General features: G+C 42.4%; 1 protein-coding gene across 1 annotated transcript in view; it reads right to left on the minus strand.

The window, feature by feature from the left end:
* Window positions 1-5,539: 5,539 nt before the first annotated feature.
* Window positions 5,540-18,376, minus strand: part of Sh3gl2 (SH3 domain containing GRB2 like 2, endophilin A1) — a 191,210-nt gene continuing 178,373 nt past the window's right edge. Inside the window, exons 4-9 of the mRNA XM_052715776.1 lie at window positions 16,757-16,900; window positions 15,767-15,900; window positions 13,924-14,082; window positions 11,772-11,875; window positions 9,501-9,631; window positions 5,540-7,423 (exon numbers count right to left, since the gene is read on the minus strand). Of these exons, the coding sequence (XP_052571736.1) occupies window positions 7,224-7,423; window positions 9,501-9,631; window positions 11,772-11,875; window positions 13,924-14,082; window positions 15,767-15,900; window positions 16,757-16,900 (872 nt within the window). The 3' untranslated portion in view covers window positions 5,540-7,223. The remainder of the gene's footprint in view (window positions 7,424-9,500; window positions 9,632-11,771; window positions 11,876-13,923; window positions 14,083-15,766; window positions 15,901-16,756; window positions 16,901-18,376) is intronic.

Raw genomic sequence — 18,376 nt, forward strand, 5'->3', positions numbered from 1 at the left:
GGAGTGACATTTTGAGCAGTACACCAAAGAGAAGGGAGATTTTAAACTCTGCTACTACAGCAAAACCATACAATTATTGGAGATATTTGTCAAGCTTTTTAATGGATTAATTAATATGTGTATTTTAGCCACCAGAGGGCAATGTAGGTCCCACAAAACTACTCAGGAAAAAGAACCGAAAATGGTGTGGGAGGGATGTGAAGACGGAGCAGTGGTCAGAGGATACTGCAGTTTTGGTGCCTGGGTATAGTGTTTCAATCTGCCCAGGTGTCATCAAGTTCACAAGCTACCTTCCTCCTCCTCTTGCTGGTTCCTAAATAAGTTCTGCTCTCTGATGTTTCTACAAGAGACAAGGCTGTCACTTCTGGTGTCAGGAACTGACCTGTGTACTCTGCAATGCTTTTCTGCCATCCCACGGGAGACACTTGCACGACAGGGTCAGATGAAATTGGTTCTTTCTTCTCCCCTTGGTTGCCAACGTGTTACAACTTTTCTTCTATCATCAAACAATTTCCCAGGATGAACAGGTTTACTTAGAGTGTAGCCTTGTGGACCACTGGCATGTGAGTATGGGATTGAACAGGATGCTTTTATAACATGCAGATCCTAGCCGGTCTCTAGGTGACAGCATCAGAATCCCTGTCATCAGGATGCAAGATTAGGAAAGGCTTAAGACTTCTGTTTGCACCCTGGTAGCATGTACTCTTGGGATACTACTATGAATTGTGCGCTCCATCGGTCCAAATCAGAAAACCAAGCGTTCTGACAGGAGTCCTGTATGGGAAGTGTGGCCCTACTGCAGCCATTCCTTTCTCTGGTTCCATCACAAGACACAGAGTGATCAGGAAAGCATCAACAAATGACTGCAAGGTGGGAAGTCCAGATAGGCAGATACTCAGCACATGTCTGTCACCAGTGTGTCTTAGGTTTGTGGTATCACTTTGGGTGAAGGTCAAAATACACGTGTAAAAATCATACTGAATCAACCCATAGACATAACTGTTTTGAGAAGACAAAGTAAAATGATAAGAAAATGCCAGTGAATAGTACCCTGCTAATTTAAAATATCTGTATATAATCTAGTGCTTCCCAAACTTGCTGGAATCTAGGAGTCTCTTGGGAAAGGGCTACAATGTTTATCTCAGTTGCGGTTTCTGTTGCTATGATAAAACATCACAACCAAAATCAACTTGGGGAGGAAAGGCTATATTTCATCTTCTAGCCCATTTCATCTTATAGCTTATCTTATTTCATCTTATGGCTTATGGTTCATCATGCAGGGAAATCAGGGAAGGAGCTCAAGGCAGGAGCCTAGAGGCAGGAACTGATGCAGAGGTCATGAAGGAGTGCTGTTTACTAACTTCCTCCGCCCTCTTTCTTATATACCCCAAGACCACCTGTTGTGGAGGTACTGCCTACCATAGCCTGGGCCCTCCCACATCGATCACTAATCAAGAAATTGCCCCACCAGCTGGCTTCCAGGCCAATCTTACGGAGGCATTTTCTCAATTGATGTTTTTCCTCTTCCCAAATGACTATAGCCTGTATCCAGCTGACATAAAAACTAGGCAGAACAATGACTGACTGACTCAAACTCTCTTGAGCACAAGGATGCAGCTGCCAGGGTGGGACTCAAGTGGGAGTCTCAGGTCTGCAAAAGATGCCTGCATTTCCCTCAGCCTTCTGAATGGTTTAGTTGATGTGTGAGCACAAAGAAAAATGTAACTGGAAGATAACGGAACAACATGTTTTACTTTCTTATCGGTTGACACTGACTCACAGTGAGGTTACTGTTTGGTGCAGAGGCTTGCTGTTAGCTCCCCCTTTGGGCTACAAAAATACTCCATAGGCACTTTCCCATGACTGCATCTCTTAAAGCTGAAGGAATGCCTGCTTGGGAGAACATGGCTGGGGGTGCACGCAGCTCTCCTGTTGTGTGGAGGCCATGCACTCTCCTTCCTGACATTTGGCTTTGTCGCTGTGCAGTGCTGCTCGTGGCTCTTTGCTATTGGTAGATATTTTCAGCTAACTTGGTGTCTGAAAAATTGTCAAGAGTCTGTAAGATGCCACGAAGTTAAGTAAAGGCGTGCAAAACCACACTTTAAGTTTTGATCAACTGTGGTGAATATGAAATCTCATATAAGACACTGTTACAGTATTGCTGCCATTTCCCCTCCCAGTGTAAAGCATGAGTTATTATTTTTTTTGTAACTTGGATTATTAAGTTTATCTTCTTCTGTGTGGTAAATAGTATCTTTATATTATTAAACTCACCACGAAATTATTTGCAAAGGTTCATTGCAAAAAGAATTTACAGCTCTTTGGCATTAGTTGGACACATGCTGTGATCCACACTTTCATGCTGTAAAATTAAGAAGGTCCTTACATTTTTACATCCCTGTTGTCTCCTGACCAAAGAATTAACCCGTGGGTCTTGTACAAAACTGTGTGCCCAATGCTGGCTTTGAAAGTATTTATTAAGATCTATCTTAGTTTTCACTCTATTGTTTTCTTTTTTCTTTTCTTTTTTTTTTTTTTTTTCGAGACAGGGTTTCTCTGTGCTGTTTTGGTGCCTGTCCTGGATCTCGCTCTGTAGACCAGGCAGACCTCAAACTCACAAAGATCTGCCTGCCTCTGCCTCCCGAGTGCTGGGATTAAAGGCAAATGCCACCACCACCTGGCCACTCTATGGTTTTCTAGAGTGATGGAATATTTTTAAGAATATATTTTAAAAGTAGAAACGTTCAAATAATTACTTCCAAAAATAAAAGTAGGAGCACTGTCTTTTCCTGGTAGACCTAAAAGAACGCATTTGCATGGGAGCATATAAAGGTGTTACTATATTCTTATTCGGCAGGTATGACTTGAAACAAGTTTGTTTATCTGTGCCATAGATCAAGTTTAAATTACAGTGTTTTATCTGTATCCTATATTTAGATCAGTTAATATGTTACAATTGTCATTTTCTGAAATGTTTGTGTTCATGTCTGTGTAGGTATGATGGCACCTCAGGGGTTAATCTTGTGTCATTCTTTGGGCATCATCTTTGTGTTTGGGGGGAGGGGGCTGCACATATGTGTTCATGGACATGTGTGGACATGCATATAGAGACCAGAGGCAACCTCAGAGGTTGTTCCTCAAAATCTGTCCACCTTATTTTTTGAAACAGGTCTCTCGCCGGGACCTGAGGCTGGCTGGCTAGTCAGCCCCAAACATCTGTCTATCTTCACTTTCCACCTCCCCTGTGCTGGGATTACAAGCATGGGTCATCTTACCTGGGTGCTAAAAGTAGAACTCAGGTCTTCATGTTTACATGGCAAACCTCCACCAACTGAGCTAGCTCCCCAGCCAGCTCACCTTTTCCTATAGATGTATAAACTGCATATTTCAAGCTAAGTTCAGATTCCAAGCACCCACATTAAAGAGGCAGACATTGTGGCACACACCCCTAATCTCAGTGCTGGGAAGGAGGAGACAGGCAGCTCCCTGGGACTCCCTACTAGCCTGATTCTCAGACAGCCTAGCCAAACTGATGAGTTCTGGGCAGTGGGATATACCATCTTAAAAAATAAAATCAAGTGGAGACCAGTTTAAGATGAAACTCAACACTGACCTCTGGTCTCCACACACTTGCACACACGTGAGTATGTACACACATACACATACCCAACGAATAAACAAGTGGAGTCCGATAAATAAAACAATTTTTAGCAATTCCGTGTGCATAGATTAAACACTCTTTGTCATAGATTTAGAAGCAAAGTACAGGGAAATTTTATAGGTAAAATAAAAGTAGTGAGGTAGAATACTGGGGGCAGAAAGGCTTGCCTACCCAAGGAGGAACATGAAAGTATGTGAGAAATTGGGGGATGAAAGAGAGGACTCACCCAAAGGAAGAGGGCATGATATGTCATATCGAAGCCTACGATAGCACATGCCAGCTTTTAAGATATAGTAGAATATAGTGGGAAAATAGTAGAACACAAGTGAAATAAAAGAGGGAGGATATTGAGGGTTAAAGGGTTAAGTGGTCCTGGGAACAGGGGAATGACCCTGCATGAATGGACACTGTTACTTCCAGAAGGTGTGGGTCATCAAATAAAATAAGCAGTACAAGGCATGGGATCGCTCCATACAAGATATTGGTTAGGAAGGCCCAAGAGGTCTCTAGAACAACTCAGACTATTCATTGCCCTTGGCTGCTCATCACATCTTCATGGTAAGACTCTATTGCTGAAGACACAACACATTTTTTGCTGCAATACATAGAAAAATCCATCTCAAATTGGCATGCAGAGTTCCTCCCTACTGACTAGTTTTCATAGTGCCAGAAGGTACTATTCAGCCTTCCAGAGGAGAAAGGACATCAATGGTCTTATGTAGTGCTGGACCCTGAATGATGCAATACCAATCTACAGGCGAGATGTGTCTACTGGTGCAATGGTGATACCAATGTCATTGGGTAGCTAATCACTTTCTAATTAGATCTGAGGCCTTTTCTACAGGAGGGAATTTCATGCTTTGTACTCTTAATTGTGGTTTAAAAAAAAAAAAAAACATGGCTGCTGAGGTAACAGGCCCTAAGTTAGAACCTATTATTTTACTTTGCTCAATGTTCATGTTGTCAGAGTGTCTTCTAAATATTTATGTTTATACCCATAGACCTGGGCTGTAGTTGACAGTAGTCAATACAGAGATCACAAATGACCAACGTGCTAAGAATAAGAGACTATGTGCTTAGCCCTAAATGTGACATATATTTAACACACCTACCATCAGGAAACATCAATGGAAGCGGAGTCAAAGAGAATATGTGAGCAAAAGGACGTGGGGGAAGAGCTGTGAAATACATAATAGGATTATCTCCATCATGAACTCACTACAGCTCTGGTAACTTGCAGAAGATCAAGCCAACCCCAATCCCACATAGATGGGTTAGTGATCTCTAGGCCCCACCTCTTACTGAGGAGCTATTAGCAGTCGATAGTTGCTGGAGAAGGAGAATCCTTCTCTTTGGAAGGTGTGGCCAATGGTAGGTTTCCCATGCTCCAGTGCACGGCCCCATACCCACACACACATAGTCAACACTAACTGGATTTAAAGACTTGAAGTTGGTTGAAAGGTGTGTTGGGGGGATATTTGAGGAATTGAAGGAGGAAAGAGGAGGTAGAAATGATATTTTCCTATACATATATATGAAATTAAAAATAAAGAAATATTAAAAACAAAAAAAGCCAAAAGTCTGGCTAACACATTTTATTTCCTCTCCTGTGAACATCACCATTTGTTAAATCACGTAACTTTCTTCTCTTACTTACCCTCGCCCCCAAGTTCTTCTCCTTCCTGGAATTACTGCTACCAGTGCCTAAACTAGCTCACCTCTTTTGTCTGGAACTTCTCCTGAATGCAACAAGTTGGAGATGAGGTTGGGACAAAGTCCGGATTGGCTGCATTCGAAGGCAATGGAGATCCAAGGAGTCTTAGTCCACCCACTGTCAGACCAAGGAACTGACAAAGAAGGAAGAGGCAGAACCCTCTGTTTCATCTTCAGCAATATTTATTGGAAACAGCAATGCTTCCATGGTGAGTTTATACATTAAGCAGGAAGATTTGCCTTTCACTCCACATGATCCACTACTGCAAGTGGCACACCGGAAGCAGCACATTAAACCTCTGAAAGAGCCTGTACAGATAGATAAAGAGAACTCTGGGTGCCTAATGGGACTTCCATGACTGAAGGGGAAAAAACCCAAAAAGCAAAACAAAACAAAAACAACCCAACACTGATCAGCTTGCACAGCACTGTACACACTAAATGAAGAGGGTGATTGAAGGGTTAAAGTAATGACTAAAGTGGGAGGGAGTTTTTATATGCAGCCACATACCTTAAACTGCTAAGCACAAAATCATCTTTATTTGGTCCTCATTGAGGGCAGAATATACACAAATGATGTTCAAGGAACACAAACAAGATAAAAGTGGGCGGGAGCGACGGTCACTATGTCTTGTTCTATGAAGATGTGGGAAATGCTTACTAATGTCTCTCTCCTATATCTTTGCGGCAAAGGGACTCAGGAAATGGACTGATTCCTGGGTAAATAAACAGAGAAAGGAAGACAGCTGTTCCCCTTTCCTGTATCCTTCAGAAATGGGCCACGTATATACACAGCTTCTGTACATCAAGGAATCTGAGCTTGGAGACCAGATTTCTTCCCAATTCATCCTGGAGAATTTTCTCTCTTCAGACAATATACAGAATGCTCACCAACTCACTCAGAAATAAATGGGAACCACCCTCCCTAGTGCTTTAGCATCAGGGAGGGAAGAAAACTGGCATGTCTCAGAAGTAAGAGATAGATGATAGATGATAGAAAGATAGATAGATAGATAGATAGACAGACAGACAGACAGATAGATGATAGATAGATATTAGGTAGGTAGGTAGGTAGGTAGATAGAGATTAGGTAGATAGATAGAGATTAGATAGATAGATAGATAGATAGATAGATAGATAGATAGATAGATAGATAGATAGATAGAGATTAGGTAGGTAGGTAGACAGATAGATGATAGATAGATAGAGATTAGGTAGGTAGGTAGGTAGGTAGGTAGGTAGGTAGGTAGGTAGATAGATAGATAGATAGATAGATAGATAGATAGATAGATAGATAGATAGATGTAGGAGAACAAAAGTGCTTTGGACAATTAATACTTCTGTTGATGGCATCAAAAGCCCAACTTGTTTAGACCAGCAGACAATTTGCTGGTGGGGGATGTTTTCGCCAACATTTCTGTGACTCACATATTTAGGAAGGGAAAGTGCAACAGAGAGGACTTTCTCCTCTATACATGGAGAACTCGAGATCTTGAGATGGCCCCTGGGTGAGAGACAATATCTTCAGTGAGGAGAGTTTCGCTGTGATGTGGCTCACAGATATATTATCAGAAACCACACCCTCCTGAGAACTGTGTAAAGAGCAGTTCTGTGACCACTGGCTAGTCTCAGGGTGTTTTAAAGCATGTGCCAGGCCCACTGGCCTTGGAAGATACGATCTATCACCAGGTCTCCTGTAGGAGCACACAGGTCAACCCAGGACATGTGTGGGCTGGATGACTCATCCACTGCGGCCTGCATTCATGATGTGTTGGAAGCAGCATTACCAAAGCAGTGGTTAAACTTAACTATCTGGGTCAGAAGGAGGTGAGCCAGCCAGCATAAGATCCTAATGGGGCAGAGCAACCAGAATTTCTACATAGTTGATGGGGAAAAAGCCAGACTGGCCATGAAGCATCCCCTCATACCAGTTCTCATCAATTTGATTAGTGAGTGTGATGACATCACCCTCTTTAAAACCCAGTTCCCCTTCATTTTCAGGTTCAAAGTCATACAGGGCTCGGCAGCAGGGCTGATCCATTTGGACACCTGAGAATCAGAGGCAGAGAGAACATAAAACGTCACGGGGTATTGAACCAGCTGCACGTACTGCCTGATCCACCCACCCAGCTTTCTGTTCCCCTTTCCCAGTCACTCATCTCCCCTCTCATCATCATCTTCCTCCAGCATCCACTACAAGAGCATCTTTGTCTCCTACCAGTTTTCCTACGTTCCCTGAGAGCTTTATGAGTCATCCAACATTCTTGGTTGCTATTTCCAGTATGAAAAATGGTTACGTATATTTTTGTGGTAATTGTAACATAGTTCATTAGGTTTATCTTCCTGACAATGCTAAGAGATGGGGAAAGCAATGACTTAGGAGTTTATAATTAAAATGAAGGTTAGGTACAGACATGACAAAATCCATTCATCTTAATACTTTTAAATATTTCACATTCAAAATAACATAATTAGTTACACAGACAATATTCTAAAACCTCAGAATCACAGGTCAGTTCTCATTCTTTAAAATTAATAACTCAAGAGTCTTGAGAATTTCTGTAATATGGCGAAAACCAACAGCATAAAGCACTAAGCCCAGAGTTCTTTCCCTGTGTGACCTGGCTCAAATGTTTTATTTGCTTCTTCATCCAAAGTTATAGTTAACAGAATTTGCTTTAAATGATTGTATCATTAAATGACCAAAGTGTTAAAAATCATACTCTATTTTTGGTAAATTGGTGTGTAATACACATGCATGAGTACTGTGTAAGAATCACAGCCTATAAGAATAATGTAATACATATTGCATAAATTAATAAAAAAATGGACTGTATCTTAAAAGGGATGTACTTGTAAGTAAACATGGTAATACAGCATGCACATAAATAGGAATATAGAAAAGTGCTTATGGGCCCCATACTAGCTAGAAAGGGAAACAATACAATTAATTTTTTTTTTTTTTAGAGAAGTCACCTAATGGAAAATTAAATGTGTGTTTTTTTTTCTGGGCAAAGGAGACGTGCAATCCTAGACAATTCACATGATGAACTCCAGGACCACTGCTGTCTGGGTCCCACACTGGGCAACACTGGGTACTCTGAGTTGTGGACAGAGACTCAGCCTTCACCTTCTTTCTCAACCATGACAGCATGTTATAAGAACTTTTCTACTGCAGTAAATCAACTACTAAAGATACAGGAGAAGGGGATAAAGCTGCTCATCCTTAACATCCATATCCACTGCCAGATGGACTCCCCCCCCCTTTTAACCTAGACAATTTCACAGTTGGAAATGCCTGCAGAGAAAACCTGGTTCTAATTTGTATGTGGGTAGTTGAGAATGACCACGGCAGTGGAGAGACTGAACTAGTAGCACAATCAATATTCCGGAGGGGGAAAAATGTAGCTTTCATCATGCTGACCACAGTTCACGAAATGATGAACTGATCTACAGTAGAGAGTAAAAGGAAAACATAGTAGGTGCTGAGGTTTGTAATCTATCCATCTGCAGATGGAATCAAACATATACTTCCTGGAGCTGCTGTCCATGGGTGATAGGGGATGTGCGTATGCACAGAGAGCCCACGGGCATTCATCCCACCTCAGCAGACTCACAGCAGAAGGACAAGGCAGGAGAAAGTATGGTATGATTTCCCACCGCAGAGGAGGGCAAAGAACAACAAAGTATTTGCTGGGCAGTGGTGGCGCATGCCTTTAATCCCAGCACTTGGGAGGCAGAGTCAGGTAGATCTCTGTGAGTTCAAGGCCAGCATGATCTATAAAGTGAGATCCAGGACAGCTAAGGCTACACAGAGAAACCTTGTCTCTAAAAAACATTAAAAAAAAAAAAGAACCACTAAAGGGTAGTGGTGGTGGCCCTTGTGTACTAGAGCATGAGAGAAAACAGGAAGCAGAGAAAGTTTGAGAGAAAAGGAAAAGGAAGTGGAACGATGGGGCAAGGGCAGTAATCCACAAGCAGAGTTCCTACCTGACAACCCTCTCACGAGGAGCGGATTGCGGTGCAGTTTTGTGCAGGGGAAACGGAATGCTCTGAATGTTCTCACCATCATCTATGGGTGTGCCCAAGTCTCAGGAAAAGGGACCCATAGCCTTCAGCTGCTTACCTCCAGGTTTGGGTGTGCCTGTGTGGGAGAGACCCCCGTTGGGCTGAGTACTGTCTCCAGTGGCAAACTCTAGGCTCATTCGTGGTTTGGGCTGATATTCTCTTCTCGGCTGAGATGAAGCTTGTCTTATTCTGTATCATAAAGAAAAGAGGTGATGGAGAATTATATAGCCAGTTAAAAAGTGAATAGGAAGGCAATAAAATCCAGGAGCTGCTTGGCTCACTTAGAAGTCTGCTATGACCTAGTGGAAACTGTCCTAAGAATCCTTGGTCTCCCATGTGCATGCAATATGTTCTTGGAGAAGTTTCTCTTTCATCCTGTCCTCACTGTCTTCATCCTTCCTCTCAAGCTCCCACTCCTGCATTCAGAGTAATTTATGCTAATATGTACCATGTTAGAGGCCAGGAACATAAAAATGCATAAAACACAGTTGTTGCCCCAAAGTAGCTTATGCTGTATAGGGGAAAACAGGTACCACTCACCACTACAGATAGCAGTGTTGGCACACGGGTTTCCACAAAGAGCTCAAAGTACATGGGGCAGAGGTTAGAGGTGCGGAGAGTTCACTTATCCATTAAGAAGTTGAAAAATGGTTTAAGGAAGGCGATCACAGGTCTATAGGAGAACATGAGAAAGTATGGAGGTAGGGCAGGAGGAATGGTCATGGGCAGATGAGAATGAGCAGACAGAGATCAGAATAGGGTTGGAATAAAGAAGACAGGAAAAAGGAGGACCAGTGAGTGGACTCTGCCCATCACTAAATCTTTTCCAGATTTAGATATTTAATAAGGCAAGTATATTTTATTTTAAGGCAGGGAAGACTAGGGGGTATGACAACTCTAGAACTATACTGATTTCAAACATGTTTGAGATTTAAAAAAAAAGAAGAAAACATTCCCTTCATTTTCAACAGATGTGAGAAGCTATGTGTTGCTGTAGTGTTCTGATGTGTTGGTTTTAAGCCTTCCCATTATAGAAGCATCAGTGTTACACACACTTTCACAAGGGTGCATTGAAGATTTATACAAAAAAGCACAAGTCGAAGAAGGAAGATTCAAAGGAGAGGGAAGACCAGCTAGAGCAAAACAATGCAAGACAGGTAATGTTTTCAGGATGCAGCATTTGACCAAGCCATCACTGGACATTCCACCACTGAGCACCCAGGAGGGTTTATTGTAGCCCTGATCTTAAAAATAAAGACTGCTATGTAATTCTTTGATATATTTATTTAGCAAAGACAACCCTCCTTTATCTAGCTAAATAAAGCAAAAATAGTAATGTCCCTGGTTAATAATAAGGTCACCTGGCTAAATAAAGCATAATTAATAAGGCCCCGCCTTACAATGGTTCACTTCAATATTCTTTTGATGTTATCGTGATGCAAAAGGGATTCCTAAGCTATAGAAACCACACTCCAGATTCTGATATTTTCTTAGGCTAGTAACATGTAGTATAATGTCCTCTCACAGTTCCCAGCAGCACCACAAATCCTACTCAGCCATGGAATCACATGTTAGACCACTGACAGTCTTCAGTACACTCAGTACGCTAAGATACGTTGTTCTGGAGGTGATGGGTATTATATCCCTTTCCTTTATGAGAATATAATTCAATCTGATGTTCGTCAAGGCACACCTTGTTATAGTACAGGGTCATAGTACATATTCATTCAGGCTATACCTCACAACAAAGAGCCCTGTTCTGATAGAAAACTACTACAGCTTGTCATGAGGCAGATTTAAGGAGACTGACCGGGCACATGGAAGCAGTCCTTTCTGAAAGTGGACAGCTGTGTTATCATTCAAGAAAAAACAAGAATGAAAAGACATAGGCTTCCAAACAGGTTAGGCTTGACTGTGTGCCCCACCTGTACCACTGTGTGAGATTCCTGGTCATTATGTCACCTCCAAGCCTCCCAGTGGTGCTCATCTGTTAGGTCCACAGAGCTCTTTCAAAGTGTTCATATGTATGGTATCCATATAGAATATTGCTCAGCAAATCACAGCCACCATCATCAACGGAATTCTGGTGTACCATCCATGGCAACAAATACACAATTTGTACATCCATATCTCATAAACACAGGATTAGAGTCAGAAGAAAGTAAGACAAGGCACAGTGCAAAATAAAATCAAGCCGTCGGTCCACAACGTGCCTGTGTTGGATCAGCTGGGTGGGAGCAGAAGCTCGTCTCCAAATGTATTCTTTTATTTCAATGTCTGTGCACATCATTTTCTAGCAGGTGAGAAACCTGGGGAAACTGTGACTTACCTCTCCTCCAGTCTGACAGTGACCTGCTGCAGGATCTGCACGGCTTGTTTGTGGTATTCCAGCTGGGCTTGCACAAGTGCAGAGAGCTGGCTCACCTGCTCAATCTGTACAAGGATGGGGAGACCGTGCTTCAGTTACGGGTCACTGTCTGGAGGCAGTGTACAATATGCAGCACACTGTTGGGGAGGCCAATGACTGCACAGCCTGCTGTGATCACACACATGGTTCTTCAAGTTCTAAGTTGATTTAGGATATGAAAGCATCCTTATGTTTAGGACCCTGCCTGCAGTACCTAAGGAGAAGCAACGAGTATCCTTGGGAAAGTCTCATTGCTTTCATTAAACAGTTTGGTACTTAACTCTACACTTTCTGCATAGGATATAGCTGCTTCCTTGAGGTCCTATAGAAGAAAGAGTCATTGATGAGAGGGCTCTTCGCTTCTTGCCTGCAGCAGCCAACATGAAATCCAAGCATCATTTTATATTCTAATAACTGCTGGTAATGAAAAAGAGGAAAATTGGTTCCTCACTTCAGGTCCCATGGGATGGAATCAATCTTTTGACCTCTTAGCTAATTATTGAATATTCTAACCAGCCCTACTTTTGGGTTCTTATGCTGTGAACTAGCTGAACAGTACCCTCGAAGTCAAGAAGGCCAATGAACATGGTCCTATGAGTTTGAGGGTGTAGGAGGAGGACCCAGGGCACAAGGACACACACTGATTCAAGTTTCCTACAGTATTGCACTTGAGTGGTTAGGACAAAAGTCATCTGTAGACAAACCCACACTGTCTCTGGATGATGAGGACTACATATGTTCAACATGCCTTCCCTGCCTCTTAGGAGGTAAGCCGATTAGGTAATGTGGTAGCTAATTTTAGATGACAACATAGCTAATTTAAAGAATTCTCAAAAAGCTAGCAAAGCATTATCTCTTGGGCAAGTCTGTGGAGATACTTCCAGACTAGATTTGCATTTAAATCAGAGGACTGAAGGAGGATGAGCTGTGCATATCCAACATGGTAGACATTGTCCAGTCCATTGAGGGTCCAAATAAAGCAAATTACAAAAGAAAGAGACTGAGTCTCCTCTCTCCTGGGGCCAGAGATTCAGCTTCTCTTGCCTTTGTGGACATCAGAGCTGCCAGCTTTCCACCCTTGAGATTTGTTCTCCACCTCTGTTAGGTTCTCTAGCCTCTGGCCACAGAATGAATTAGCCCATCACTACCACTCATTCTTAGGCCTTTACAATTGGCTTGAGCCATGCTTCCAACTTCTCTGGTTCCCCAGCTTTCAGGAGGTATATGTGGGACATCTGTGCCTCAATCATCTCCCTAATAGGCAATTTCTGTTTCCCACCTGATCTCCAGCTAAGCATACTCCATCTACACCACCTGTATCTATAGCCTGTGGTTTTCTCTGAAGATCCCTTGCCAATGCAAGTGATAAGTATGTAAAATCCTGCAAACATCTCAGCCGAATTGATGGGCTGGAAGTTGGATATGAACCACAACAGGAAAGCTGGCTTTTCAGATCTCTAAATGTGTGAAATAAGGACAAAAGGACTGTTCAGATGGCTTTATAGCTGAAGGAACTCAGCAGAATTTAATGTACAAAGCCATGAGTGATAATTTAGTATTCTGGAGATGCAGAAACAATTATAAAACATCCCAAACATGCCCTGAACATAGCGCCTATGCTAATCATCAATTTCATTTTGTCTGTCTTTTTCAATGAATATGTCAACCTCACTTCCACACATTAGCCATCTTATAATTTTGGATACAAAATTCTGAATATACTTTAGTTATCATTCTTAGTTGCAAGTCAATATGCTCTATATTTATACTGCAGTTTGTAAGATGCTGGATTTATACATTGGTTATCACAGGCATTCTGTATCTCTGTACCATTGGTAATACTTTAAAATCCACTAATACACAAAGTTCTGGTTAAATCAAACTATAAGGATAAAGAAGGAACTTAGCTTTTCTATGTCTACTTTATGACCAATCATTCAAAAGAAGCAGTCATCTATGTGTTTTGATCATGTAGTATAACCAGAGAGTAGCATGTTACACTATGTATCTTTCAACCTACCAGTACTGTGCCTACATGATAAAGTCAAATGAAAACTAGAGGAGAGCAGCTTACATCCATCTCCAACAGATTGAACATGCTCGACTCAGCGATTTCTTTAGATTCATCGAATTTCTCCAGCGCTTGGCGAAGTTCTTCGTCTGGAATCTTGCCTTGTCGTTTCTTCTTATAATCAAAGTCCAAGCGCCGGCCTTCCAGCTTTTTCAGGTGATGCTGAAAAAGTCAAGGGCAAGAATATGTTTCAAAGGTGCATATTATGGAAAAGGCCTGCTTGCACTTCATTTCTCTTACATTCCTAGTCGCTTCCAAACTAAGCCTGGCTGTATTTGAAACTGCATGTCACCAGACAGATAAAGACACATGCATCAGCAAAGCTAATGTTTCAAAGGGCTCACTGTGCAGTGCCACCTTGACAATTCAGAATGAGAAATCAATCATGGCAAGATTTGATTTGGCATTTCCAAGCTAAAGCCAAGTTAAACTACACCTCTCCCTCCAAATGACAAGCAGGGAATGTGAGTATGCATCCCCCACACTCCTCCTCAGGAAAAGGTATGCACAAGAAGCCCCAAGTCACCTTCCTCGAGAGAAATGGAAGCTCAGGAGAAGCAGAGGAAAGCCCCTTTCTCTGAGGTAAAGGTCGGAGAAATTCAATTCTTCTTTTTAGACTAATCTAGTTTACTAGAATCACCTAATGTGTCTATTAAGAATACAGATCCCTGACTACCTGAGTCAGAATATCCAGGGCTGAGTCTAGTAATCCACATCTCAGCAGGCGCCCCATTTCACAGAGGCAGCTTTTAGGGGACAGATGACTTAGCTTTAAACTAGGCTAAATTTTCCATGGACAGGTGACACAACTCAGTCACAAATACAAACTGCAAGGGACCCTGGAAGAGATTTCATCAAATGCCCTCCCCGAAACCTATTTCAATCCCTCCCCACATTATCTGCAATAAGGTTCCCAGCCTCTCTAGGGACTAGGTTAAGGAGGGTTTGTTTGTTTGTTTGTTTCTTAAAGATCAATAGTATTTTTTTTCCTTAATAGCCATAGTATTCCATGATGAATAGGGAAGAGAAAAGAATGATTTTTCCCTTGTTCCTTAGTGGAGGAAGAAGATGATAACACAGTAATAAAGGACTGGGAAGATGGGGGACAGGTAAAGGCTCTATAGCCTTCCCTCTGGCCACATCTCCTACCCTCAGCTCATGCTCTTATCCTGACTACATGTGTTTTCTTCAGGCAGGAGTATTCCTAAAAAGCATTTGAACTCACAGCCAGTCAGAGGCAAAGCCAGTTGAATTTATCAGAAATAGCTCAACTGTTCTGTATGTTTTAGAAAGAGTGGTTAGTTCTTCTTGATTCCAACAACAACCATGAAAATATAAAAGTGTGTATAAGGGTGATATAGTAGCTACTTACTTAACACAAAGTGCAATTAATATTTTGAGGTCACATCAGCCTAGCCCATCATTCATATAAACAAATGTACAAATTCCCAGATAAAGGACATCTTTCTGTAGAAAAAAATGGTGTCAAGACTATTTAAACTGGGCAGTGGTGGTGCACGCCTTTAATCCCAGCACTTGGGAGGCAAAGCCAGGTGGATCTCTGTGAGTTCGAGGCCAGTCTGGTCTACAAAGCGAGTTCTAGAAAAGGCGCAAAGCTACACAGAGAAACCCTGTCTCAAAACAAAACAAAACAAAAAAAAGACTATTTAACAAGGAAGTTTTGCAGAGCCGCGGTTGTGACAGGGGATGGGAGGGCCTCTGGTTTCTGGTTCCTTTTGTCTTGTGGGGCTCTTGGGAATTCATGTGCCCACTGCTGTGTGACCCAGTAAGGGCTGACTGAACAAACGACAATTTGCATGTCTATGGGAAGAATAACTGCACAGACCTGAATCTCCCTTAGATCTTTGTCATGGAGATTCTGAAGGGGGTCGATGAAGTTCTGCTTCACTTCCATGTCCAAAGAGTCCTTCACCTCCGAGAGCTCCCTCATGGCTTCCCCTACCTCACCAAGAGCTGGACCTGAGAGGGGAAAATGAAGGTATTACACCATGAAGAACAAAGAGGAAGTGGCTTTGCAATAGCAGCCTTCAAGGTGACCACGTAGGGATTTTCTCTGTCCTATGAAGAATGCAGAGACAGAGAGGGAGCCCCTGGTGCTCTCAAGACAATAGTAGCTTTTCTATCTACCACAGACCATTCTGAAAACTAGGTTCCACAGCCCTTCATAAGGAAGAATATCCCTCCTCAGCAAGGATGTAACACTTTACTCTGAGAAGTATTTTGTAAGGCTCTCTGTCCTCTGTAATAAGTACTAGTTCTCAGCAATATGAGATCAGTTGCAGCTCAGTGCTTTTTAGCAGAAACAGATACCAAGAATGTAGAGCTAGGGTTCAGAAAGGTCCCATATCAATAGGGAGTTGAGGCAGAAGGTGTTTAGAGTCCTGAGAGCCAGAGGAGACGGGAGATGGAATAAAGGATATTTTCCCTGGGGCAGTAGAATCAGGGACCACATACAAACGAGCAGCGGATTAATCAGAGAAAGTCCAGGTGGCAGGGTGGCAAATCATGCTGACTGTGACTGCTCACTCTGTCTCTATATCCAGCTCGTGCCAGATACACCCAGTAAAGTGCCAAGGCATCTGGGGGTGTCTGCCAAAACAGTTGTCAAGGCTGGGGTCCCATTAGAGAAAAAGGACAAAGCCCTTAGACAAATAACTTCAGATATTAGCAATCCTAAGTTTACATTTTAGCCCCCATGTATACTAGCTACAACTGAGAATTAAAATATAAAATAGCTGACCTATGATCTCTAGCGTTACTTTTTCCCAGAACTGTAACCTCCGTGGAGAGCTACAGTGTGACAAAGGCTTTTTACCAAAGTTGCAGTCATCGCCCAGCTCCCTGCCGAACTTGAGCATGGCCTCTGCCAACAGTGCTTCCGCCTGAGGATAGCCTGGCCCCTTCTCCTGGCCGCGGATTTTTGACATGGTGTTGATCATGCTGAGCTTAGCTCTGGAAGCTAAAGACAAAGAGAGAACAGCCTTTAGAAGCAAACAATACTACATAATAGGAACAGGGCTGATTGGAGAACCAAGTCTCCAATCAGCCCACACACCCACTCAGCTCCTAAAGCTGCACCTTCCCTGGGCTCACAGTCTTCGCATATACTATGTGGGCAACCAAAGATGCATCAATTCTAATCTTTCCCTTAAAATCCAAGTAGAATTGCACAGCAAGGCAAAACACAGGTCTCGAGGCAGCTCCACGGGCTCAGATGCTGTCCCCACATCTTCCCATCCTTCTCAATGCAGTGACTCTGGGAACTTGGCAGACGATAAGACAGCATTCTGATACCTGGGCTATATGCTCATCCCCAAGTTTTATTCCTGTTTCATATCTCAGCTCTAGGAGTCTGTGGATTAAGATAAGGAATGATGGTGAACTTCAGAAGTGTGGACCTCGGCTGTTTCCCTTACAACATGTACAAAATTAAAACTATTTTCGAAGTCATTTCTCAACTAAGAATAAAATACTATATTCATTAAAATATCCAATTACTTCTCTTAAACATTTCAGCTGAAGATTGGTTTTGTTTCTCAAAGATTACATCTCCATTCCTCTTCTATTTTTGTTTTTACAGGACGGTGTCTAGAAAGTAGTCCCAGTTTTAGTGGAGGGAGTCATTTTAGTAACATAGTATTGAAGTCTATGATTTGACTGACTAAGTGTCTCACTCATTATCAGAGTTGATTATACATTAACCTAGGGCTGAGTCCATAATAATAGCTGCATGAAAACCCCCAAGGAAATCACAGTTGAAAGTAAAAGTACTTCTAGCATTTGGGGACTAACATTTGATCTTAAACATACAGCTGAAACAGGGCTTTTATTTAAACTTCAGGCTTCCAAGGCACAGAGTGGAAATGAGAAAGGTTAGCCATAGTCTCAAAGTTTATAGTGAACAGAAGGCAAAGTCTGTTATAAGAGCAATTAGAGTGAAGTGCTTATATTAAATGCTAGGATGGAAGTCTACAGTGAGCCACAGAAACAAGGCCCACAGGGTGGGGCAGTGCAAAGGAAAATGTCCATAGGAAGAAAGCAACATTGAGCTTTGAGCCATACAATATGCAGCAGCAAGTGGCACTAATACCACATGCAAAGCTGGTGGTGACCACAAAACCCACGAAATTTTCCTTTTATTCACCCCGAGCTTGTGTAGAAAAGTATATAGTACATGTTAAATCTGAGGAAGCTGGTGTGCTTCATAATCAGCCATTCATTGGCCTTTTCCACCGGCAGCCAAGGCTGAGATCCAGGGGAGAGCTCCTGCTGCACAGCACTCATGGTACAGTAGAGTCAGTCAGACAGTGGCCACTGGTGAGTGCTATGTCAGTGCTGGGACCAGACACCAGACTGCAGGGCACAGAGAAGTAGCAGCAACAGCATACCCAAGAGGGAAAGAGCAGACCCCAGGAAATAAGGACAGGGGAACGGA

This window comes from Peromyscus californicus, unplaced genomic scaffold (assembly GCF_007827085.1).
Source record: "Peromyscus californicus insignis strain IS unplaced genomic scaffold, ASM782708v3 Scaffold_5__1_contigs__length_169319896, whole genome shotgun sequence".
Classification (NCBI taxonomy): Eukaryota; Metazoa; Chordata; class Mammalia; order Rodentia; family Cricetidae; genus Peromyscus; species Peromyscus californicus.